The sequence below is a fragment of the Mus musculus genome, chromosome 7 (genome assembly GCF_000001635.26).
Source record: "Mus musculus strain C57BL/6J chromosome 7, GRCm38.p6 C57BL/6J".
NCBI classification, from domain to species: Eukaryota; Metazoa; Chordata; class Mammalia; order Rodentia; family Muridae; genus Mus; species Mus musculus.
Window position 1 is genome coordinate 122,436,564 of NC_000073.6, and position 25,578 is coordinate 122,462,141.

At 46.4% G+C, this 25,578-nt stretch overlaps 1 protein-coding gene and 1 pseudogene across 3 annotated transcripts in view; both read left to right on the forward strand.

The window, feature by feature from the left end:
• Window positions 1–25,578, forward strand: part of Prkcb (protein kinase C, beta) — a 345,299-nt gene that overhangs the window by 147,460 nt on the left and 172,261 nt on the right. For all 3 annotated transcript variants that reach the window (XM_030242217.1, NM_008855.2, NM_001316672.1), the window contains 2 exons: window positions 20,652–20,763; window positions 21,481–21,609. In XM_030242217.1, coding sequence (XP_030098077.1) covers window positions 20,751–20,763; window positions 21,481–21,609 — 142 coding nt within the window. In that variant the 5' untranslated portion in view covers window positions 20,652–20,750. The remainder of the gene's footprint in view (window positions 1–20,651; window positions 20,764–21,480; window positions 21,610–25,578) is intronic.
• Gm14388 (predicted gene 14388) lies at window positions 5,442–6,849 on the forward strand (annotated as a pseudogene).

Sequence of the window (25,578 nt, forward strand, 5' to 3'; positions counted from 1 at the left end):
ATATATAAACGCGCAATATGTCTGTAGTTGGTGCACTGAGAGGCCAGAAGAGGGCATCAGATCCCCTGGAGGTGGAGTTACAGGTGGTTGTAAACTACCGGGTGCTGGAAATCAAACCCAGGTCCTCTGTGCGAGCAGCTAGTGCTCTAACCACTCACCATCGCTCCATATTGTCACACCCTCTGTGTCTGTGTGTGCATGCGTGCACATGCACTTTACAGGTGGAAAACAGAGGACACCCTCAGGTCTCATTCCTCTTCAGGCATGATGTGCCGTGCTTCCCTGCGACGAGGTCTCTCACTGTCCTCGGACTCTCTGATTGGTCAAGGCTGGCTGGCCAGCAAGTTGTGGCCAATCCACCTTCCTGTACCTTCCAAGCGCTGGGAGTACCAGTGTGTGCCACCGTGCCTGCCTTGTTTGTGTGTAGGTTCGTGCAGGTTCTGGGCATTGCTCTTGGGCTGTTATGCTTGTGTGGCGAGTACTTCATGGATTGAACCATCTCCCCCAAACCCCAGGTCATGCAATCTTTGTGTTTTGTGAACTACAGGCTTGATTATACATCTCTCCAAAGAAAGCACACAGATGGCCAACAGGCCTGTAAAAGATGCCCAAGTACGAGCAACAGAGCTATGAAAATGTCCTAGTTGAAGTCCATGAATGTGTATGATAATTCAGTTAAAACGTGCAAAAGGTTCAGTGTTGCTGATCACCAGAGAAATGCCAATCAAAACTATGCTATGAGGTCACTCCATACCCACAAGGAGAAAGAAGATAAATGCCCACAAATGAGAATGTGGAGATATTGGAGTCCTTAAGCCCCACTGAAGGGGGTGGAGGTATGAAATGGTGCAGCTGCTTATAAACATGTCTCCATGATTGAACTCTGCTCAATAAAACTGTATAGTAGACCTGCTGTGTATCTGGTGTCAAAGCTTTGTGTGTGACCATGTGACTTTGTAAGGCTGTATGCTCTTAATCAGAATGTCCAACTTCAAAGACAGCAAGGCCAGTCAGGAAAGCAAACAAGCCAAGTGCACTGGTGGGAGTGCCCTCCTGGCTTGCCACACCCTGCCTGGAAGCCTGGGTCATTTAGCTCTGTTCTTTACAGGGCCACAGTCTAGAGTTTCCAGCTTTTCCATTGGAGCCTGAAGTTTCCTACATTTGAATGGAGTAAACAATTTGAGAATCACCGCTTTAAAGGCTTCTTTTTCCTTTTTTATTTTTCACCCTGTGTTGATGCATTCTTTTCTGCTTTCTGGCAGGGTCTTTCTATGCACTGGCTTCCCCAGCACGCTGACTATTATTATAATACACACCCTGACTAGTCTCATAATATTCAAGTACAAAATAGACTTATATTTTCTTTCTGTTCTTTGTCTTTACTTTTATTGGCTTTATCATTTTTCATTTTTTTATTTTCTTTATCAATTTAAGCAGCAAGCATAAATGAATACTATATCCAAAATTTAACACCTCTGAAAGTATTTAGAATATACTTTCCTATAGACTGTGCCACTGACACACATGATTTAGACATTTTCTTCCTGACGGGTATTAGATACAAAGATCATTTCATTTTTCAATATATCTGAAACATTGATAATGATAATTCTTGGGAACAGAGATTGGAGAAGGAGAGATGAGGGTGAGGGTAATGTTCAAGGCTCAGAATGCTTTAGTAGTTCTATTTAAAACATCCATGATTTGATATGAGAATTACAATCAAGGGAGAAAGGTACAGATAGGGAAAACTGTATGGAGAAAGGGAGTTTTGGACAGTGTCAGGAGTGACTTGCTGTTTTGTAGGATTGCCTAAGAAATCTGAGTTCTTTGTTTTGCTTTTGGGGTCCGGGGGTTATGTAGCCCAGGGTGCCCTTGAGCTCCTTGTTTAGCTGAGGATGACCTTGAACTTCGGATTCTCCTGCTTCTGCTTCGTGAGAGCCGGGGGTAGGGTGTCCCCTGTAGGCTGGACCCAAGCCTTCACGCTTGCGAGGCCAGCACTCTGCCAACTGAGCTACACTCCTAGACTCACTGCGCTGTGTTCTTGAAACAGTTCTGAGCTGGAGTCCTCCATGGATTCCAATTTACAGCTTCTGCCTGTGCAGTGGAGGGGGGGTACCTCGGGGAAAGAAGAGGAGATGCAAATTTAGTCAAATTAAATTAGGCCATTTGGGGGTGAAGGAGAGAGAGAAGTCTGCCTTCCCATGTTGCTGTTGTTCGCTGATGCTGCTACACAGCAAGGCAACACCTGCTGTAGGGCCCCTGCTACTGGGAGCATCCTCCATGTGACCGGTGGGATCTTCTGGAGCTTACCTGACCATTTGTTTCTTCGGCAGGCTTGGGAGGGGGCGTGCTCATCACTCTGGATTGGTGCTTACCTTTGTCAGGACACAATTTTAAAATTTGTTCGTATCTGTCTACCTACCATCATCTATCTATTGATCTGTCTATCTGGTTTTAGCAGTGCTGGGAATTGAATCCAGAGTTTCAAACATGCTAGGCAATCCTTCTGCTCCTGAGCGCCACCTCCATCTTCATCCTAATTGTGTGTGTGATCTGTGCATGTCTGTGCAGGTGCATACTCCCGTGCATGCACGTGGAGGCTCGATGAGGATGTTAGGAGCCCTTCTCTGCAACAGGATCTCTTGTGGAACCTGGAGCTAGGCTGGCAGCAATTTTCTTGTCCCATTTGTTGTAATTGGGGGTGGGGGAATCCTGCAGGTGGTCATAATTGGGGGAGACCCTGCAGGGAGTCATAATTGGGGGGTACACGGGTTACAGCAGGCAAGGAAGGGGACCTTGAAGAGGTGAGAATGAAAACTCAGATCAGATTGACTTTATCAACTGGATCAAACCTTCATGGGTCTGATGCCAGGCCCTTTATCCCCAACAAATTTAAACAGTATAATTTGGAAAAATGTTTCTTAGTGTAATACAATCCCCAGTGCACAAGGAAGTGTTATTACAATGAAACTCAACCTAGCGTGCATGTCATTTCTCCTAAGATGGGCTTCTAGCGATAGGCTACCTATACTAACTTACAGGCCTGAGGAAGAGTCTGGTGTGGTCTCCATCACACAGATGGTATAGAGCTATTAGCCACCTCAGGTCCTCGTTGAGGGAGCTTGGGGAACCCATGGCATACAGATAATATAAGGGTCATTTAGTCTGTTAGATACCTCCAGTGCTGGTTGTGGGTGCTTGGGGGAACCCCTAGCTCTACAGGGAATGGAAATATCATTTAGATTACTACCTACCTCCAGTGCTGGTTATGGAAGCTTGCTAGGGCCTAGCCTAACATATAAGACAGATCAGCAGGCTATTAATCACCTCTAATTCACAGCTTTCCCATTAGAGAGACAGTGCTGTGTACTTAACATCCCTGGTTTCTCTGGCGATCTGTGGGTTCAGGGACCTTGATGCTGTGTTCCCAACACATAATGCTGGTGTTACAGGTGCTTGTGGGGACCACATCCAGTTTCTTTTCCCCTTTTATATGTGTGTGGTATGTTGGTGGCGTGTGTGTCTGTGTGTGGTGTGTGTGTGTGTGGTATGTGTGTATTATGTGTTGTGTGTATGTATGGTGTGGTGTGTGTGGTATGTGTGTGTGTTTATGGTATGTAGTGTGTGTGTGAATGTGTGGCATCATGAGGCCTGAGGTCAGCATCAGGAGTTTTCCTCAATTCTCCCCACTCTACCTATTGTAGTTCACCCACAGACCAGCCGATTGTTCCTAGAAGTCCATCTTCTCTTCCAGCAGCAAGAGGACAGGCCACCTGCCACAGTCACTGTGAGTTCTCATGCAGTCCAGGGATCTGAATCCAGGCCCTCATGGCTCACACAGTGAGCACTCTTACCAACCGAGCTGTTTCTCTTGACCCTACTCTAATTCTTTTCTTTTAATTTGGGGTATGGAGAGGAGAGCCAGGCCCAGACACCCTTTTCTCAATCTCAGACTCATCATTTCTGCATATCAGAAACAACAACAAGAACAACAAACAAAACAAAAATCAAAAAACCCAAAAAACAAAACCCAAACCAGAAAATACCCACAAAACCCAAAATCAAACCAAACCAACAGAACCCAACAACAACAGCAACAACAAACAACAGCAACAACAGCAACCACCACCAAACCTTCAAGAGTGTCTGGCATTTGTTTGGCACCTTTCCCCAACTCCTGGTCTGAAGTAGATTTTCTCCTATTTTTAAAGCAAACCTTCTGGTACCATCAGTGGCAATGTGGGGACGAGGGCACAGGCTCAGAGCTGTGGTTCTGCACGGAGCAGAAGGGCATGCAGTCCAGAACACACGTCCTGGGGTCGGGTCTCACCTATGCACTTTCCTCCTGTATATCAGGGATGATGTCAGTCCACGGATCTCTTGAAGCTGCTGAGTTAGAACAGTGTGCAAGGAGCTCCTTGTGCAAGCTGCGCCTGCAGTTGCGAGAGCCATTACCTCCCCACCTCTGTTGGACTCTGAGGTTCTCCCCAGAGCAGTTTAGGTCTGTGGTTTGATCTTTCCCCACCTGTACAGGGATGGCATGTGGCAGCTCCAGCAGGTAAGTTATTATCATCACTTGAATTTTTTTTTTTTGGTGGGGGGAGGAGGTACAACCCCACTAGCCTGAACTTGCTATGTAATGTAGGCTTCAAAGGCCTCAAAGGCATGATCTTCCCACCTTAGCCTCCAGAGCACTAGACCCATAAGAATGCATACCTGACTTTATTATTTCAACTTTAAAGGCTAGGAAATGGGAGCACAGACAAGTTAGGGAGCTTGCGCCAGGTCACACAGCTGTTAGGTCATGGAGTCAGGAGTAAATCTCAGACTGGCCTTCCTGGGCATGCTACTGAGCTATGGTGCCTTTCTACCTGGTGGCCCATCGCTACATGGAGCCAAGCCCAATGCTAGATGGGCAGTCCCTGGACCAATTTCAGGTACTAACTTGATAGAAAGGAGGTGGAAACTCATCCTCCATAACTCGGAAGCACAGTGGGAGCTGGACTGTCAGGGATGTCCCTTAGAGGTGGGGACGAATCCCATTGGTTAGGTGGCGCTTGAGCTGCCTGCTTAGCCTTCCAGAAGGCATAGAATTAGTCCTTGTGGGCTGTGAAGGGCTCTCCCTTATCCCCACTGCACTCTGGGCTCCGTGAATGCCCTAGCTAATGAGCTGAGAGCTCTCACCGAAATGGCAGCTAGAAATCCCAAAGTGGACAAAACCAGCTTACCCAGAAGGACAGAGATCTCCCAGGAAAAGCTACAGGAGCAGCAGCACACGACTCCCAAGGCTGGCCATGCTGTCCAGTTATATAGCATTACCACCACCACCACACACAGACACACACAGACACACACAGACACACACACACACACACACACACACACAACTCGCATTACAGCAGCCACTGGTTACACTAACATGGCAAAAATTCCAGCTTCAGGGTCTGCACCGAAACATGGCAGAGGTTGGGTCCAAGTCAGTGCTGTTCGTGTGTCCTGGTAACATTTGCCGGTCACCCATTGCAGAAGCAGTATTCAGGAAACTGGTAACTGATGAAAAGGTTTCAGATAATTGGGCCATTGACAGCAGCGCCGTTTCCGACTGGAACGTGGGCCGGCCCCCAGACCCAAGAGCTGTCAGCTGCCTAAGAAATCGTGGCATTAGCACAGCCCATAAGGCAAGACAGATTACAAAAGAAGACTTTGCCACATTCGATTATATACTATGTATGGATGAAAGCAATCTGAGAGATCTCAATAGAAAAAGTAATCAAGTTAAAAACTGCAAAGCTAAAATTGAGCTACTTGGGAGCTATGATCCACAGAAACAGCTCATCATTGAAGATCCCTATTATGGCAATGACTCTGACTTCGAGGTGGTGTACCAGCAATGCCTTAGGTGCTGCAAGGCCTTCCTGGAGAAGCCTTACTAGCTGGTCCTAAGCCCCACCATTGAGCAGCTCACTCATCAGTGCTGTGCCCAAGGGTGGTGGCAGTCCTTAGCCCCATACCCCACCTCTCTTTTCAGCTGACTTACTGTATATCTTTAAAATAATTGTAGGTGGGAATTAGGCATATGTTCAGAAGGATAAAAGCATTTGAGTCAGACAGTTTGAGGTGTGGCTAAGCATTCTTAGACTAACTAAACCTCTGACCTTGCGGTGATTACAAAACAGTGGAACAAGCAAATATGGAACAAAAAACAAAAACAAAAACAAAAATCCAGAAAGTAAGAGTGACCTAGAAGGTCCAGATCAGCCTCTGAGCTCGGCAAGCCTGGGTCGTCTGGTCTAAGTGGAATGTGTGCATGACCCGCACCCAGTGTGCCGTTTGCTTGCCGTGTACTCTCTACTCTAGGCTCTCGTAACAATAGCTCCATTCACGGCAGCCTTCCAGTTAACACTGGCAGTTTAAGCTCAGAGACACTGAGGGTGTTGAGGGATTTGAGAGAGGAGACGCTGGATGTGCTGATGGGCCTGGGACTCCAGCAGGCCGTCCTGGGCTGGACAGTGACACCCTGTCTAAAAGGGGAACAAAAATAACAACGGATGGGAGCAGCAGATGGATAAAGTTACCATCTTCAGTCTTACTTGGTTTTTGTCTACTTTCCTGAGCTTTGTTCTTGTTTGAGCCACTTTGCTTTAAAAAAAAAAAAAAAAAAAGTAAGTGTGCTTAAATACTGGTATGTGTTTGTAAGTGTTCTCTCATCGGCAATTTACAAAGTTATAGGCAAGCATGAGTAATTTTTGTGTATTTTCAGAAAAGAGACCTCAAATTTATATGAATATATGTCAGAAAGGAACATGAATTCAACTGGGAAGTTATCAAATACAACTGAGATACAAAAAAAAAAAAAAAATTCCAGCTTAAAGGCAACAAAATAAAAATAAATCAAAAAGGGAAAATACACATAAATAAAAGAGTTTAGTCCTGATTAAAAACCCCTTTTTTGGGAGGGAGTGCTTTTCTGAAGTGACATGAAGAAAAGCTTAGATCATTTCTGAATTTGTCCTCCTCCCAGCCCCCCACCATCTCTCAGGTTGTGCACACCCACCCACCCTCCTGATTTGCTCAGGAGCAGCACTCAGCTCTGCTAGTTTCTTGACCTCTGCCCTGACTGGCTCACCTCTTCCTTTGTAAGTTGTTCGGCACCTGTGGAGAGCCTGGGATTGGATGCTCCAGTACCACTGAGCTGGCACCGCTGTTGCAGGTTTTCTAGAAGGGACTCTAAAATAGGCAGTCCGGAGGGCTGCCGCATATGTGTGTGGAGTATCACACAATTCTCTACAGCTAATCAGAGCTTTAAAAGTTTAAGGAGAAGAAATATAGCCTGGAAAACTTTTAAACTATCAGGCACGCTGGAGAGGGGTGGGTGGTTAAGTGTTTTGAGATGCCAAGGTGTCAGAAACCTATCATACATTAACATTTTATGTTTGGAGGTAGGAATAGAGATTTCACTGGAGCATAAGAGAAATCGAAAAGTGAACAAAAGATCCATAAGAGATTAACACGTGATAAAAGAGACATTTCAAACCAGCAGGGGGAAAGATGTGTGCGTGTGCGTGTGCGTGTGCGTGTGTGTGTGTGTGTGTGTGTGTTGTTACGACTGGCTAAACACCAAGAAAGGAATGAATGTCTCTTATCAGCGCTTGTATTAAGGTGAATTCCAAGGGAGATAATGATGCAAGAATAAAAGATGAATGTGGACCAGAAGGAAATACTGGGGAGGACTTTCTAATTATGACAGGGGGATAGTACCCCGAAAGAGAAAGGGAAAGTATGCCTTATTACACATGGACACCTATGAATACACACATACACACATACAAATACACATGCATACCACACATGTACATATACATGCACATACGTACACCACACACATACATAGCATGAACAGATAGAAAGACATACACGTGCAAACATATATACACACCTAAACACAGATACGTGCTTCTCCCCACAGCCTCTGCACACTGACTTAAAGTTCATCAGCAGGATTAAAAGGCAAATGAAGAACTGGGAAAATGCTATATTGTGAATGAATACTTAATATCCTTAATTAATACACGGGGAAATTCATTACAAGTAATTAGCAAGTAATGAACTTGAATTTAAAAATGGGCAAATAGAGGCTGGGGATATAGTTCAGTGGAGAAAGTGCTTGCCTAGCACATGAAAGGCTCTGGAGTTCATCCTTGTACCATAAAATGGGAAGGGGTGAAGAATAATAAAAGCAAATTAACAGTAGCAATGTATACTAATTAAATACATATTTCCTCCAGTTACTGTTAGGCAGTTCCCATGAAATGGCTCTGCAAAGTCCCTTGTTTACCTAGGAATCATTACTTTGTAAACCATTTCCAGGTAAGAAAGTGACAACCTAAAAGGGTTAAATAATTTTCCCAGAGTCACAGAGCTAACTGCCAGTGGCAGGAGTGACGTTTGAAAGTGGCTATCCCTTCGTCCCTGACACTCACTGACTTTGACCATGTGTGTATAGGGGCCCAGGAAGTCATCTGTGGAGTTCTACCAGGTTTACACAGTAGAAGTTCATCCTTGAAACTGAACAATGACTCACCAGGTAAAAGGCAGGGATTAGAAGCCATTTAAGCAAAGCACCAGTCATCACACCTACGGTCTTTCATACACGCTTTCAGTTGTATTCATCCTCTCTGCAAGAACAAACAGCGCCCCCTCTCCCCTGTGGCGTGTGGGTGGAACTGCAGCTTCTGACTTCGTACATATCAGCTGTACAGCAATCTCAGTCCACCCTAATCTCTATAAGGTTTCCAGCCTCTTTTGTCTTCTGGGAACTAATAGCCTTTTGTTTGAAGTCGGAGGCATGGAGGTGTTGCTGTATTTCAGAGTGAAGTACTCAGATGGGCCTTGGAATATGCTAGTTTATTTAAAAACCGTAGAAAGGTGGATATTGAGAAATCCTCTTCATTCTTTCCTGCCTCAGGAGTAAACACTTTTATTAGATTTCCTTGTGTGTGTGGTTCTGGAGTTTTACATCGGTGGGAATAATTAGGAATGACACTCTTCTTTCTTCTTCTGTATCTCAGAGGCAGAGCCAGGTTCTTATGTCCAGTCTGTCCACCTATTCCCTATATAACCCAGTGTACAGGTTGCTTATATGTCAACTTGACATAAGCTAGGATCATTCTGGGAGAAGAAACTTCAGCTGAGAAAATGCCCCTATCAGATTTGTCTGTTGGAGAATCTGTGGAGCATTTTCTTGATTCCTGATTGATGTGGGAAGGCCCCTCCCACTGTGGGCAGAGCCAGCCTGGGTCTATAAAGCAGCAGGCTGGGCAGCTGGTGGAGAGCAAGCCAGTAAGCTGCACTCTTCCATGGCTCCGTTTCTTGTCTCTGGATTCCCGTCTTGACTTCCTGCCCTGATTTCCCTTAGTGGGGAAATGTAAGCTATAAGCTCAATAAACCCTCCCCTGCCCAAGTTGCTTTGGGTCAGGTTTTTTATGACAGCAGAGGAAGGCCAACGAAAACACCCATTTTTGACCTCAAACTTTTGATGCTCCTATTTCAGCCCCACAAGTGCTGGGATTACAAGTGTGTATGCCCAGCTAAGAATACATTTTCTTACCTGTCTCAAATGCTTACAAAGAAAAGTAGTGTGCACTTATTCTTCAGCATCTTAGGCGGTTTGTTTTCTTCTTCAGCTTTTCAGAGTCTTTGCTGGGAGTGTAGCATCCTATAGCTTGTGCTAGGTCCCGGGATTCTCTCTCATGTACCAGTACTACATAGCACAGGTTTCTTTGATTCACATATTACAGAATATATATGTGTACCCCACACTCATGACACCTCATATCTGTGCACAATTCACGTCTCAGCTGAATGGTCTTTGATCATTTAACGTCAGTAACTGACTTACAATTATGGAGAGACACGCTTGCAGGCTTTCCATGCCAGTGCAGTCCTACCGACGACTAGGCAACATCCATGACCTGGTGGCTGCACTCGCTAGGATTCACTTAGGCGGCTCCCACTAGTACTGATTGGATTAAAAAAAATAAAAATTTGTGCTTAATCACACCACAGGAAGCTGAAGCAGGAGGATCCCTGTGAGTTTAAGACCAGCCTATGCTACATAATGGGCTCCAGGCCAGCTTGGGTTCCAGTAAGAGACTCTACCTCAAGAAAAGAAGAGAAGGAGGAGGAGGAAGAGAGGAAGGAAAGAGAGAAAGAGAGACAGATAGACAGACAGACACAGAGAGAAAGAAATGGAAGTCCAGGCTAAAACCATTTGCTGTGAAAACCAGAATGGGAAGATGAGGGCGCTCTGGATTTGTCACTCTCACCCTGTTATCTCCAGGTTTGATTTGGTTCATGAGGTTGGCTAGGCAGCTGTCTTCTTTCCTCCTCAGTACTTCAAGCATGTCTCTCCCAAAGCCTCTCACTTAGTACAGTAACCAGTGCCAAAGTGTTCCCAGAGCATTGTATCAATAGACCTCTCCACCAGGAACATATATACCTGTCTCTCTAGAGCTCCTAAAAACTATTGGGACAGGCATTTTAAAATTTGATTTTAAGAATTTCATCTGAATGTGTATTAGAAAAAAAATCTCCATTTGCACATTGATTCCCATATTTAAGGAATTTCACTTTAAAATGCTGTCTTAGTTATTCTTCAGCACTGTGAAGAGGCACTGCCTTGGTTAAGGTTTTACTGCTGTGAACAGACACCATGACCAAGGCATCTCTTATAAAGGACATTTAATTGGGGCTGGCTTATAGGTTCAGAGGTTCAGACCGTTATCATCAAGGCAGGAAGCATGACAGTACCCAGGCAGGCATGGTGCTGAAGAAGGAGGTGAGACTTCTACATCTTGTTATGAAGGCTAACAGAAGACTGGCATCCTTGGGCAGCTAGGAGGAAGCTCTCAAAGCCCACCTCCACAGCGACAAACCTCCTCCAGGCCACACCTCCTAATCTTTCCAAACAGTCTATCAACTGGGGACTAAGCAAGCAAATAGGTGAGCCTGTGGGGGTGCATCTTCATTCAAACCACCACAAATGCTTTTATTGAAAGAAAACTGCATTAAGGAAAGTGCTAAAGGAATGCTATCAAACATGGCTGTGCTTTGGGGAGGTTGACCAGTAGTTTCTCCTCTCTAGGATAAAAAGAGAGTTAGCATTTCTGTGTGGTCAGCGCTGTGCTGAGATCTTCGTCCCTGAAGTCCATCTACATTGAAGAGGTCTGTTGTTGTGGACAGGGATCCAGGGGCTCAGCTCACTGCCTGTGGTCACACAGTTCCTTCAGAGCCCACATTTGCTCACATCCTTCAATCTTAGGGTTGTTTCTAATGGGAGTCTTCAGCTCAGTTTAGCCCCACCCACCTGACACTGCCTTGAGCACTTCTTATTTGGGAAGTACAGCTTTGGGAGGTTTCATTGGCGGTAATATCCGGGAACAACACAGGCTGAAGCTGTGCCCGGATGGAATGTGCCCTGCAGTGGTGTGTCCCGGTTGGGTGTGTCCTGCCAAGGTGTGTCCTTCTGGGATATGTCTTTCTGGAGTATGTCCTGCTGGTTGTGTCCTGCTGGGGTATGCTCTGTTGGGGTATGTCCTGCTGGGGTGTGTCTTGTTGGAGTGTACCTTTATGCTGTCTTTGGCTCTGCTTTGCTTTGGTTTTTTCATAGCTGCAGCTTTGCCTGAATCCATCAGAACACAGCTTCTATGTTCAAAGTCACAAGGATACTCTTTCAGAGCCAGAAAGGTTTTGTTTTGTTTGTTTGTTTGTTGTTGTTGTTGTTGTTGTTATGTTGGACTTAGAGATTCAAAGTTTTATTTTATTTTTTATTGTCTCTTAGCTATGCCTTTTCTTTTTTGGCTGCCTGGGTCAGGAGTCCAATGAAAAGGTGCCCAGCGTAAGACATTCCTGTCCTTTGCTTCCAAGAACTTCATGTCTTCTCTAAATATGACCCAATAAGGTTGGAGAGATGCCTCAGTGGTTAGGAACAATGGCTGCCCTTCCAGAGGACCTAGGTTCAATTCCCAGCACCACATGGCAGCTCACACCTGCCTGTAACTATAGTGCCAAGGAATCGGATACTCTCACACAGACATCCATCCATCCAGGCAAAACACCAATTAACATAACATAAAAATAAATAAATCAGTTTTTAAAATGACCCAGTGACTTGTTTAGGGCTGTTTACAGGGAGGGCTACTTAAGAAGCATGGGCACCATACCAGTGGCTGTAACACTGAGGAAATGGCCTCTTCTTCCCATGAATCATTCACTATATATAAATCCCCAGGGAGGGGTGAGGCATCTCCCTTTGTGAGAGTAGCCCAGTCCTGTGCCTACACAGGTAACGTGTGAGCTCTGAGTTCATGAGTGTCAGGATCAGAGGTGCCAGGACACTTGGCAGTGTGGGTTGCCTGCTGTTTATTCTGGTGACAGAACTCCTACCACATGAACATGAGGGAGAGAAATATGGCAACAGCGTTGTGAGAACACAATTCTTTGGGGTGGAAGAGGAAACTCTAGGGATGCTGGACAGCAAGGGCGTGCAGCAGTTTCAAGCATTGACATTGTGTCTGGGAGGAATTTTGGGAAGGAAGAGGAACTGTGTTCACACCCAAAGGACTGTGGGGTGAAGAAGGGTGTTACCTTGCAGATATCACAGAACTGGAGTCTGCAGGGACAATTACAAGAGGAGAAGAGAGAAACAGGCACAGTGGACCACAGTGGGGAGTCACAGGGACTTCGGAGAATGGGGAAGCTCACCCTGCAAGGCAGCTGCACATAGAAAATGTGTGTCCACTGTAGTCACAACCTGTGATTTGTTTTTTTTTTTTTAATGGCATCAGGAAGTGCACTCATTGTATCTTACACATTAGAACTTTTAAGGGGCACAACTTCTCTGAGCTGGCTAAGAGGCACCATAGGAGTAGTTATAGCTGGTGTGCAGGTGGGAGATGGCCTGCCTGTCCTAGACCATGACCTCTGTTAGCATAGAGAGGAGGTGGGACAAGGATTAGTCAGGTTAGAGGCATTCAATGGGGCCTGGGAGATGGGGAGAGTAGAGCAGAGAGGAAAGTTGTGTCTTTGGATGAGATCAGAGACAACTGTAGGTTGAGTTTGACTTCTAAGCTGTATGGCAGGTGTATTGGTCAGGGTTTTCTAAAGGAACAGGACTGATAGAATGAATACACATATGAATATGAGTATATGAGAATAAATTATATATGAATATAAATCTTATACATGAATATATGTGATTCATATGACATGCGTGATTTATACTCATGTCTATATGACGAGTTAGAGTAGCTAGCAGGCTGTGGGCCAGGTAGTCCAGCAATGGCTTTGGTACACTAGAAAGTAGTTACTCAGTCTATGGGGCTGATTGGCTTGGCAGTTCCAATTTGTCACCGAAGGCCTGGAGGATTCCCAGAGAACTGCTGGCCTCCGGTCTACATTGGAATCTCAAAGAAGTCGGTTCTAATATCCGTGAAGGAATGCCACAGCAGCAGGATAGATGAGATTGCCTGTGGGAGTGGGAGTGTCAAGCAGGCAAAAGGCAAAGTTTCCTCCTTACAGATCTTCTATCTGGGCTGCCACCAGAAGGTGTGCCCTGGTTGAGGGTGGCTCACTCTTTTTCAAAAAAAATTTGATTAAGAAAATCTCTCATAGGTGTGCCTAGCAGCTTGGAGTTTTGTTGATTTCAGGTGCAGCCAAGTTGACAACCAAGATGACCCATCACAGCAGGCCTGGCCCAACTTAGGAGTCTAGGCTGGGAAGGGAATGTAGGTGTGGTTTAAGATACTTAAATCAATATGTCTGTTTCACTGTCACTCATACCGAATACAGGGCAGCTTGAAGGAGGAAAGAAAGATATTTGGCTCACAGTTTCAGCGCATTCAGCCAGTGCTCTCTTTGCACTGGTCTAGGAATGTGTGGAAGATGAGAACTGTTCACTGCATGGTGGACAGGAAGCAGAGAGGATGTGTCAGGAAAGGACAGGGAAAGATGCATCTAAGAACACACCCTTAGGGATCTACTCTTCCAGCTAGTCCTCATCTCCTAAACTTTCTACCGCCAGCAGCTGGGATCATGCAGTCAGGACCCAGGCCTATGGGGGACATTTTGGACTCACACTGTAGCAGCAGGGCTGACACTGGACCTGGTTCCACCAGCACACCCATGCCTGTGGTAAAAATACTGGCATACTTTTAAACCAGTTGGTAAACAGCCATTGACCCTCTGAGGCACTGCCTCCTTCTCCCAGGTAGCCATACTTGCTTCTCCGTGGTCAAAAGCTTCAGAGTTTACGCCCAACCCCAGCGCCTGCTGATTGGCCCACTTAGTTCATTCTGATTGGTCAGTAGGAGGAGCCTGTGCCAAAACCCAATGTAGTTATCTTGACTCTCACTCCTGGTGACAGGGAAAATTCCTTCTTGGGCTGGCTGAAGCATGAATAGAAACTTTTAGGGGCCCCAAGAAGCAATGTAACATGCCTCTGAGGGACTGGAACCAAGATTGCCAACCCCAGGATCACGTGACCTCTGTTTCCCTCTCTCTCCTCCCCTCACTTTTGGAGACCACTTGAACCAGCTTAGAGCTACATATGTCCTGGCCTCTACCTGCTTCTAAGCTGGTCAGCAGACTTGAAACTTCAGCCGGCTTTTCTCACCAGCTGTGTCTCAGGGTGTAGACATCTCAAACTGAAAGAATGGCTGCTTATATTGGCTCATATTACAGTATTGAACTTGCTTAGGTCTGGACAGATGTCTTGGAAGGTTCTCCTTAATGATTAAATCAAGTACCCCAAGCCTGTGAGTGTAGTTTTGTGCCAAGCGGTGTCATGTGACAGGAAGGAAGGAGATAGAGCTGATCAGAAGATGTCACAGCTTGTCTGGACAATCTGGTGGTGGTGGTGGTGATGGGTGGGTGGGTGGGTGGGTGGAGCTGATCCTTCAAAGTGAATCCTGGTAGAAGTGAAGGCAAGAGATTGAGATCAGAGGTGTCCCCGAACCTTCAAAGAGACCATAAAGGGTCTGGTGTGATGGCAGATATCACCACTTGCTGACAAGTCTGGTAATTTGAATTCATCCCTGGAACCCACATGGTGGGTGGAGAAAACAATGCCCTCCCCAGAAAAGTTTTCCTCTGAGACACTCACACACACACACACACACACACACACACACACACAGACAAAATGATTCTTTAAAGCCATGGAGAGGGCTAGGGTAGCTCAATTGGAAGAATGTTTGCCTAACATGTGTGATGCTCTGGGCTCCATCTCCAGCATCACAGAAACCAGACATGTTAGGCCATGCCTGTGATCCCAGCCCTTGGAAGATGAAGACAGGAGGATCAGAAACCCGTTGATCATCCCTGGCTACGTAGTAAATGTGAGGCCAGCCTCAGCTCTATAAACCCTGTCTCAGAAAGAAAAGAAACCACGATGAAGTGAGCTACATTCTACCCATTGGCTCCTGTGCCCCGTCTGGCTGTAATTCATCAGGCACAAGGCTTTGCAGGTCATTTTCCTGAAGTAGCACATGCGTGGCTGCAGGGTATGGAGGTTGACAGTGATGACTGCAGCCTGGCCACTGCCATGGCAACCCATCCACCTCTTGCTATGTGCCAACCATTAGACACAACGCTTTGCTCGTGGAAGCCGGGACGTCCTGGGCAAACCACTTTATCAATTAGTCCCCCAGTCACTACGATGGGGGTAGCAAATGGCACACATCTCTAGTGACGAGGGTCAAGCAAATCAGCATGTGATAAGTCCCCGAGAGTCCTTGCTGGCACACGTCGTGCTCAATAAATGCTAACTCTCAAAGACTAAACATTTATTGAACACCTTGTACATGTCAAGTATAATACATGCCTTGGGGATACGGTTAGGGGTTGTGAGAAATCCCCCCCCCCCCCCGTGTTGCTTGCAGCTAAGCGTGGGTGAAATGCAATTTAAACACGCAATTACAATTCGGAGATTGAAATACTGTGTTGGAGAGATTTGGGAGGGCAGAGCAGATTTTTCCCCTCTCTCTCTGCAATTAGAATGTGGCTTTCGTGACAGTGGGTATTCTGTCCTTGTTTGATGCTGATTCCTAAATCCCTAGAGACAACCAGGCCCGTGGTAAAACTTGTCAGGTAGACGAATGAATGGATGAAAAGTGCTGTGTTAGCTTTATCTGAATGGTGAAGTGTTAAGGGATTGAACTTGGGGACTGAGGAGAGGAAGGAGAGCGGTGTGGTGTGGACCCCATCTTTGCAAGAGGCCACCTAGCTGACTTAGAAGGTACTAAGGGACTGGGGAGATCGCTTAGTCAGCAAAGTGCTTCCCGTTCATATGAGAGGACTTGAAACTGATTCCCAGCAAAAGCTGAGACCGGCAGTGTCTGCCTGTGATTTCCTAGCCGGGGAGGTGAGAGGGAGGAGATCCTTGGGCTTGTTGGTCAAATGAAGAAGCATCAGGCTCAGCGAGAAGCTGTTTAGTTTGCTTTTTATCAATGTAATAAAGACCATGACCAAAAGTAGCGTGAAGGGGAGGGTTTATTCCACATTGGAGGTTACAGTCGATCATCAAGGGAAGTCAGGGCAGGAACTCACTACAGGAACCTGGAGGCAGGAATGGAAACAGAGGCCATAGAGGAGTGCTGTGTACTGACTTGATCCACAGGGCTAGCTCAGCCTACTTTTTATATATCTCAGGACTACCTGCTTAGGGGTGGTACTTCCCACAGTAAGCTGGATCCTCTCCCATCAATCACAAATCAAGAAAACGCCCCACAAACCCACCTCCAGGCAGTCTGATGGAGCTGCTTTCCTCAATTGAGGTTCGCCTTTCTAGTTCTAGCTTGTGACACTGACAGAGAAACTAAACAGAACAGGTAGGCTGCCTCAGAGTATAATGTGGAGAAGGACTGGGGAAGATGTCTACTGTTGACCACTGGCCTAAACAAGCACACCCATACACACATGCACACCTATGCATGTGTACATGCATGTACACAGAGAGACACATACAGAGACATACATACACAGACAGACACACACACAAAGGCACACACAGAGACACAAACATACACAGTCAGACAGACAGACAGTCAGTCAGTCGGACAGACAGACAGATAGTTGCTCGCTAATCTGGATCCATTTGCTATTGTTAACATTGGAACAAAGAACACCTTCCATGTGGCATGTCCTGAGGATGACAGACAGTACCTGAGGCACCCCAGCAGACACACAAAACACACACACACACACACACACACACACACACACACACACACACACGGTCAGTAGCCATGTTCTCCTTTTCTTTCTGATTCCATGGGCTAGTTGCTCCCTTCAAAGGTTGAAAATATGTGCTGGGTCTTGATGTCATTGTGTCACTTGGTCAGAAGTGCTTAGCTTCTCCCTGAGGTCTTCTGAGAGAATGCTGATGTAGAGAGAAGCGCAAAGCCCACGAGGCACTTCATGATTACTGAGATATGCCTGTAGCCGGAAAACAGAGCCGAAGAAGCTTCCTTTTTTGTACATAAGGTAGATCCAAAGAAAGGCAATCTCCAGACGAAGCCTAAGCCCTGACTTTTATGAGGTCAAAGACTGGGAGAGGACCTCAAGACCCAAGAGGCAACTTGACCTTGACCTTGAAATTCAGCTTGCCTCAGCCACTTACTCCAAAATTTTCAGGTCCATATGTGGAGTCTGGACTCAGCAGCTCCCTGGGAGAGGCTATGATAGCAAGCTTGCCTACTAATCCCATGTACATGTTCCACCTACTGGGGCAGGACCAACCTCAGCTCTCCCCTCCTTAGAGATTAGGTAGTGGGGTCGAGGGAGAAGCCACTGATATTGATCATGCTTAGGGGTTGCTTTTGGGTAAGTTTGGAACACTGATTTCCCAGTTTTAAGGGAGATACTCAAGAGGGTACAGTGGGAAGTGTTAGGCAACAGGGCAGGGGACTCTTCCTTAGAAACTCAGTGTGTGGCAGTCTGTCCAGGAATGAAGACAGGCTTCTAATGGCGAGCTTTGGCTTTCATAGGGTGATTTCCAAACCCTGCATTTGTTATGACAGTAACAGCTGAGATGTTGACTGGGCTCTGTGGAGGCTGTGGGATCCTTGAATATGACCTGAGTTCAGCTAGCCCTGCTGGTCTTGCTGGTTAGAGCAAAGGAGACAGACTTTCAGCACTTTTTAAGGGCCAATAATGGCAGAGGGCTGTAATGTCATGAAAGAAACTGCAACTCATTTTGAAGATGCAGGGCACAGAAACCTACGTGGTTGAGGAACTCTGAGAGAGCCATATTTAAATACATTTCTATGTGTACAGATGCTTGCATGTGTGTGGGCACATATGCATGTTCTTGTGGAGGTCAGAGGCTAATGTCCAGTGTTGTTTCCCGTCACTCTTTACCTATATATTGAGAAATGCTCTCTCACTGGTTCTGGCCAGCTTGCTCCCTGTTGCCGCTCTAGGAGGGTTGGCCTTATAGGTGGACTGCCATAGCCACTGGCTTCTATGTGAGTGCTGAGGACTTGATTTCCAGTCCTCAGGCTGTGTGGCAGATGCTCTATGCACCAAGTTCCCCAGCCCCAAAGCACATTTCCCCAATACTGCAGAACCACTCAATTATACACAACAAAACCCACCCAGTTGATGGTTTGTTTTTGTTCTTGGTCTCCCTTGCTTTATACACAAGGTCGGCTTAGGAAAGTCAAACCCCAACTGGAACCCAGAACTTGACTTTGACAAGGTCAGTCTATCAAAAGGCCCAGAAGGGACCCAGAGCAAAGATGCTTCATCCTTTATCCATCCACACACTGGAGGACATATTGGGGATATTTCTGGGTTTTGAGTCATTTTCAACAGAGTGATTGTAATTTCACATATGGGATTTCAGTAGACAGGCTTTCATTTCATCTGAGACTCAGAGATAGGTCATCTCTGATAAGAGTATGTTCAGCTTCGAAGATAAACCCCACCCACCCCTGCCAACTGCATGGAAATTTCCGGTGTTCTCACCAGCACTGATACCTTGATATGGTCAGTTTTCATTTTTTTTTCTTTTTACAGATTTGAATAGGTACGTGGATTCATTTTAAATTAGAAGAGTCTCTTTGGACAAGCTTGTCAGTAGTGTGTGTGTGTGTGTGTGTAAATTATATATAAATTTTAAGGTGGTACCTGCCCCTGGATCAGTGAATCCGGTGACTCGGTGAATGGCTGGAGGGAGAGAGGGACTGCAGCCTGCAGCTAAGTGTCCCATCAGCCCTGGGTTGGAACCTTCACCCACAATATTAGTTTCAGCTGAGTACTGATTCTAGGGTGAAACAGCTGTGCCCTGGGTTTGGAAAGAGGAGGGCATTTGAGGGAGGAGGGACATGCAGAGCATAGAGTGGGGGAGGGTGTTTTGTGTGTGTGTGTGTGTGTGTGTGTGTGTGTGTGTGTGTATGTATGTATATATGTGTGTGTGAATGTGTTCTGAGTACTGAGAACATGCTATGCACCTGGCACCGTCCGTGTGTCTGAGCATACACCATAGGGAAGCCACAGTGATGCTGGGATCCTTGTACTCAGAGCTCACTGTGCTTCGGATGCTCTGCCCTCCACGCAGGTTAATCCGTTTATTCTTTCCAACAGTCTTATGCCATAATGATAGCCTTAGCACTATCATTATGTACATTTTATGGACAAGGAAACTGAAGCAGAAAGAGATGAAAGAACGTGCCCAAAGCCATTCCACAAAGAAGAGCGCTGGTTTATGCTCCATAGTCTGACCCCGTGTCCTCAACCCCTCACCACTAGGGTGTCGTGGCCGTGCTTATTAGTTAAGGGATTGTGCAAGCTGTTGCTGTAACCAGTAAATAGTAATGAGCATGTAGTCCTCCATATATGGAGACCTGGGCAGACAGACATGAGGCTTTTCTCTCAGGCATCAACCTCAAAGGCGTTGTCCAAGGCTGTTAGGCTGGCTCTGTTCTCAGGCTCCAAGTTTGAGTTTAAGGTCATAACATTTTCTCACTTTCTGGCCAGTAGGGAGGGCAAAAGAGGCAAGAGGCACATGTATGTTCCTTTTAATGGAATGATCCAGAAGTTTATACTTCCCATTGATCAGAACCCATGGCCACATCAAGCTACAAAGGAAGCCAGGAACTCTGGTGTCTATTGAGCATGGCCTCCGCTATAATTCAAGGGCTCTGCTGTGAAAGGGAGGGGTGGAACCCCGGCCCTCTCGGCCACGGCTTGTAGACTGTCCTCTGTGAAGGTTGTTCCCTGAGGGTCAAATGACCTGTAAGTGGGAACACTTTGTGGTTAGACTTGGGTTTAGATCACTCTAGAAGACTGTTTGCAGAAGGAAGGGGTGGGTGGAGCTAGGAGCAGGGGGCCTGCTGAGTGCTAGGATTTGCAGGTTGGCCCTGTGAATGCCTTCTGGACATGGAGTTTGACCAGTCATCTGTCTTACGTACCCACCCCTCTGACCCCACTTGTCTAGTATCGAGTCCGTGCATGGTGCTCCAGCGATGGTCCTGACGGGCATGGCAGGACCCGGTTCAGTCCTTCATGAGTTGTCCATTCAATGCAGGCACAGTCCTCTGCTCTCCTCACTAACGGTGGCCTCTTCTGTCTGTTTCTCTTGGTCTCAGGACCCCCGGAGCAAACACAAGTTTAAGATCCACACGTACTCCAGTCCTACCTTCTGTGACCACTGTGGATCGCTGCTGTATGGACTTATTCACCAGGGGATGAAATGCGACAGTAAGTCCTTGACGTCCTGGGGGGCATGTGCCACAAGAGAGGCTTCTATCCTAATGGCTTAGGGTCCACGTCTGCACTGTGTCCCCTGACCCCTGGGTAGGAAAGGTACTGTTGTTACCCGATGTCCTGTATTGAGGTCTTCTCCCCATAACAAGGTGGGCCAGCTCATCCCCGTGCAGAACACTTCCTATACACCACCTCCCTGTTGTGTCCGCTCTCTGGGGAACTCAAGCTATTAATGTCACTACTTTAAACTAGGAGATATCTTACGTAAGTGTGTTCTTGATGACATTAAACATGGGGCAGTTTGACAACATCGTGTAAACATTCCTATAGGGTCTACTTGGGTGGGTGTGGCCTTGTCCTCCACGGGACCACCTCCACATCTTCCCTCACTTGCAGGATGGTGCACTGGGCATTTGAGTTGGCACTTCAGAACCACAGGAGTATAGAAATATAGAGGTACTGCTTCAGGCTATAACTTAGCCTTCAAGGAGAATGACCCCCATCCTTCCTTCATGCATCAGGGTTGGGAGAAAGATTTGGAGAAGTCCTTCTGATAGGATGTAACTTGTTCTCTGCTAGGTGGGTGTCACTAAGGTCAGGGAACAGGAAGGCACCGGTGGGTCTAGGTACAGCTGATGCCTGGAGCCCCCAGCGTGGGCCAACCTGAACCAGCCTGAGCCATTCCTCCCTTCCCTCTCTCTGCCCTCACAGCCTGTATGATGAACGTGCACAAGCGCTGCGTGATGAACGTCCCCAGCCTCTGCGGCACTGACCACACGGAACGCCGCGGCCGCATCTATATCCAGGCCCACATCGACAGAGAGGTTCTCATTGTTGTTGGTAGGTGGCCCCGAGGCTCCTGCATCGGGAGGTGCCCGAGCTTCAGGGTTCCAGAGTTCCGTGAACATGTGAGGGGGTGGGGGTGGGGTGGGAAGGGGTGAGGGGGTGGGAGGTGGGTGGGTGGGGGTGGGGATAGTGCCCAGGCAGGTCACAGGTGCACGGAGGGGCATAATGTGCATAATGTGGCTGCTTTGCTCCTGCCTCCAGTGTGGCCCTTCTCCACAGTGAAGTCCTCAGACTGTGGAACCTCAAAGCCACCTTCTCAGCACTTTGAGGTGGCTTCAGCTGCCTAAAGGGCAGCTGAGCCTTCCAGGCTTCATTCTAAAAACAAAATGTGAAATTGAAATTATAATAATTGTATTTATTTGTGGCCACAGTATATCTGACACATGTACAATATGTGACCATCAAGTCAAGGTAACCTTCATGTATCTCTGGGCCACCTGAGCCCTCCATTCGCCCTTCTTTAAAACAACAACAACAATAGCAGCAACAAAGAATGTGTAATTAAAATACAGTAATAGTATACATTTGTGGACGTGGTATATTTTGACACATGTGCAAATCATAATGACCAAATCAAGATAATTTTCACATATGTCTGCACTGCTCAGACACCTATGGTTTCCTTGTATTGAGGATACTGAAAGGACTTATAATTTCACAGAATCTTCTTCCTGCCTCCTATCTGTTCTCTCCGCGTCTCCTGGAACGTGAAGTGCCTGTGCCCTTTTTCAGATAACAGAGAAGGCATCCTTGCTTCCTCCCCAGACTTTTCCAATGGGAACATAGAGTCTTGATGACCAACACCAAATTTGGAAGAATTTATGTCTTAAAGAGGGAGGGAGGGGGTATGCAGGCCAGAGAACTATCCGGGGCCTCCAAAATTTATTTTAACCTGTTGGGAGCTATGCCAATCACTATAATATTCTGCATACTTGTTTTGTGTCTGAACTGAGAAAACACAGCAATTTGCCTAGGAGAGGAGACACACAAAGGGCAGAAAGAAGGGCCTATCTGCTTTTCTGTGGTGAGCATCTGTGATACTCAGAGAATAGGAATTCACCTGTGCTGGACTGGCAGAGACTTACCCGTTCCTCACGGCAAAACCAGTACAAAAAAACTAGACACAATGGTGTGGGGATTTGAAGGAACCGTTTCTTCCAGGCTTGCGACACAAACTCTGTAGACTTACGTAACTAATTTGTATATACAAGGCCTCACCATTTCATCACGGAAGGAGTCGGTTTTGTTAAGTTGGCCAATTTCTGAGGCCCCAGAAGGGTTTAGTAGCACTGACCTGCTGAGCCCTAATGTGGTCAGAGTTTGCTTAAACCATATAAAAGTTAAAAACTATAACTCCTTTTTGAAAGGGCCGTTTCAGAAACCTGGTGAGTTCTTAGAGAAGATGGCTTCATCAAGAGGCTTTTCCTTCAAGGACAGGCCAAGGGAGGAGGCAGCTGTCTCCCAGAGAGGTGCTTGTGGGGTAGGAGTGGGACAACAGAGAATCTTAGGGTAACAAGTTCAAGGAAAGCCTGCCCTATCCCTCACCATTGACTTGAGCCTTCAGTGCCTGAGGGACAAAAACTGAGGCTCTGCTGCCACCTAGTGGTTGAAAACGGTTGCCATGGGCAGTCACATTTACAGAGTGTATTTAGAGCCACAGGACCATCTTGCCTGATAAGTTCATTTTAGGAATGTGATCTAGGGAAGTGAGCATTATCCTGGTACCCATCCTGAAACAGGTTCATCAGGTGCTCAGTTCCCCAGCTAGGTCCAACTGACTTGAAAGCACTCTCCTATACACACCAAGTTACTGTTTTAGCTTAGCTTCGTCTCGTTGCTTAGTTTCCCATTTATTTCCTTTTCTAGTTTAGCAGCAGTAGCTCTTAGGGGAATCCACTCGGAGTCTTTGATGATTTGAGGGCACAGGAGTCTTTTGAGCTCAAGGTCAGGTATTCTGCATAATTGTACTAATGTCTCTCAGGCTGTCCTGGGACACATCTGTGATATCTGTTGCTATAGCAACAAAGTACCATGGACTTTGATTCTTGCAGAGTCCTGAAGGTCTAGGTCAGTAGTGTTATTCCCTGTGCTGGGCTCCAAGGGACTCTGATCTATACTTCTGCTGGTTGCTGACAGTCTTTGGGGTTCTGTGACTCTAATGTGTATGTGTTCTTTGCTGTACGTCTGCTAAATTAGGATGCCAACCATTGGATTGTGGCCCACCTTAACCTACTATGACCTGATCCTCACTTGAGCACAACCATAAGGACTTTATGTCCATATAAGGTCATGGTCACAGGTGGCAGGATGCAGGTTTGAACTTAGGATTTGGGGGGGGGGTCACAATTCAACTCAATAATGGAAGGTAGAAAAGTTGAGGCCCCCTTAAAGTTCAGAATAGAATTTTCCATCCTTAGGGTCCCGCAAACTTTAATTATAAAGCTGCAAGCATTTTAGTAGTGTCTGTGAGATTGCTCAATGGACTAATGCTGTTGCCTTCACAGGCCAAGAGAGACTAAGACTTGGCAAAGCTTAACCAAGATCAGAGACAGAGCAGAGATTCCCATCTGGGCCACCGTGTCACTACACCTTGCTAATAACTCCTTCACAATTCAGGCATAGGCTGTGCTTAGCATAACCTTATTTATTGATTCTAATAAGAGACTTAAAGGTTGCCTGGGGCCTTCTCAGAAGTTCTGCACCAGAAGTGGCCTTGTGTTTTACCTCACACAAACCCTAGACGCACTTGTGGGGTTAGAACTTTCTACTGGCCACCAGCCTGGGACACCGTTGTCAGACCTGGGTCTCATATGCTGTGCATAAATCCAGCCCTTCCCTGGGCAGAAGGGCGTCTATCTTCCCCACTGCTGAAACCCAAGTTGTCTCTTCACTCCCGTGGCTCTTGTAGGCCATGATCAGAATGGCCAATTCTTCTGAACCCATCAGTGGGGTTCCTCACATCCTCAGGTCACTTAGATCAGACACAGTAGGGCCACTATCCATCCATACTCTCTCCAGGAATTCTCTAGAAGGTGGCCCTGTGCAAGCTCATCTTTGCCATGTTTTCTGCTGGAGCTTAACTCCTTTGCAGAACTCACTAGATTCTCAGCCTTCACCTCCCCATGCCTTAGTCACACAGAGTATAGTGAACTTGAACTTGGATGGTTACAGTTTTGGGTTTGCCTTTCCACAGACATTAATTAGTCCCACAGGGGCAGAGTGGGTCTTTTTGGTTCATGACCTGTGCCTCCCAACCCCTGGTAAGTTTGGCATCACTGCACATTTGTGGAATCAGAATACAATAAAAGATCCTGTTAGACCTGAGACCTCCAGGTACCTTCTGAGGTTAGAATCAGCAGAGATTCTATCTCACAGTATTATTGTTATAAGAAAGTTGATTACACACACAATCTTTAATATCTCATCCAATGCCAACAGTAAGTCATCATGGGACCAGGATGCACCCTTTGGACCCATGACCTCCTTGTTCTCTGGATGATACAGAGCAGTGGTACTTTTAGAAACATAGGAAGCCATGTTGACATACTATGCCTAGTGACCTTATGGGAGAAGGTAACACCATGTCATAACACTAGATCACGGTCATACAATGAGCCAGAAGTCAAAATTCTGAGTCCTTGTGCATATAACAATATATTATTCAACCGATTTTGATTCATTATCATCCTATCAACAGAAAATCTGACATTCCAATCTCATACATTATGGCTATATTCTTTCTAAATTTAAATTTTAGGTTAGTATACAAAGTGATGGTTTGCATTAACAACAGCCACATCTTTTTAGATCTGAGGATTTCTTACATGCATATAACGTATTTTGATTAAATCTACCCCTTTCCCACCCCTCCCATTCTTCCCCCTTCCACCTTTTTTCTTCCCAACTTTAGATGCTCTTAAGAAATAAATGAAAAGAAACCACTTGGTCCTCTTAGTGCTGCCT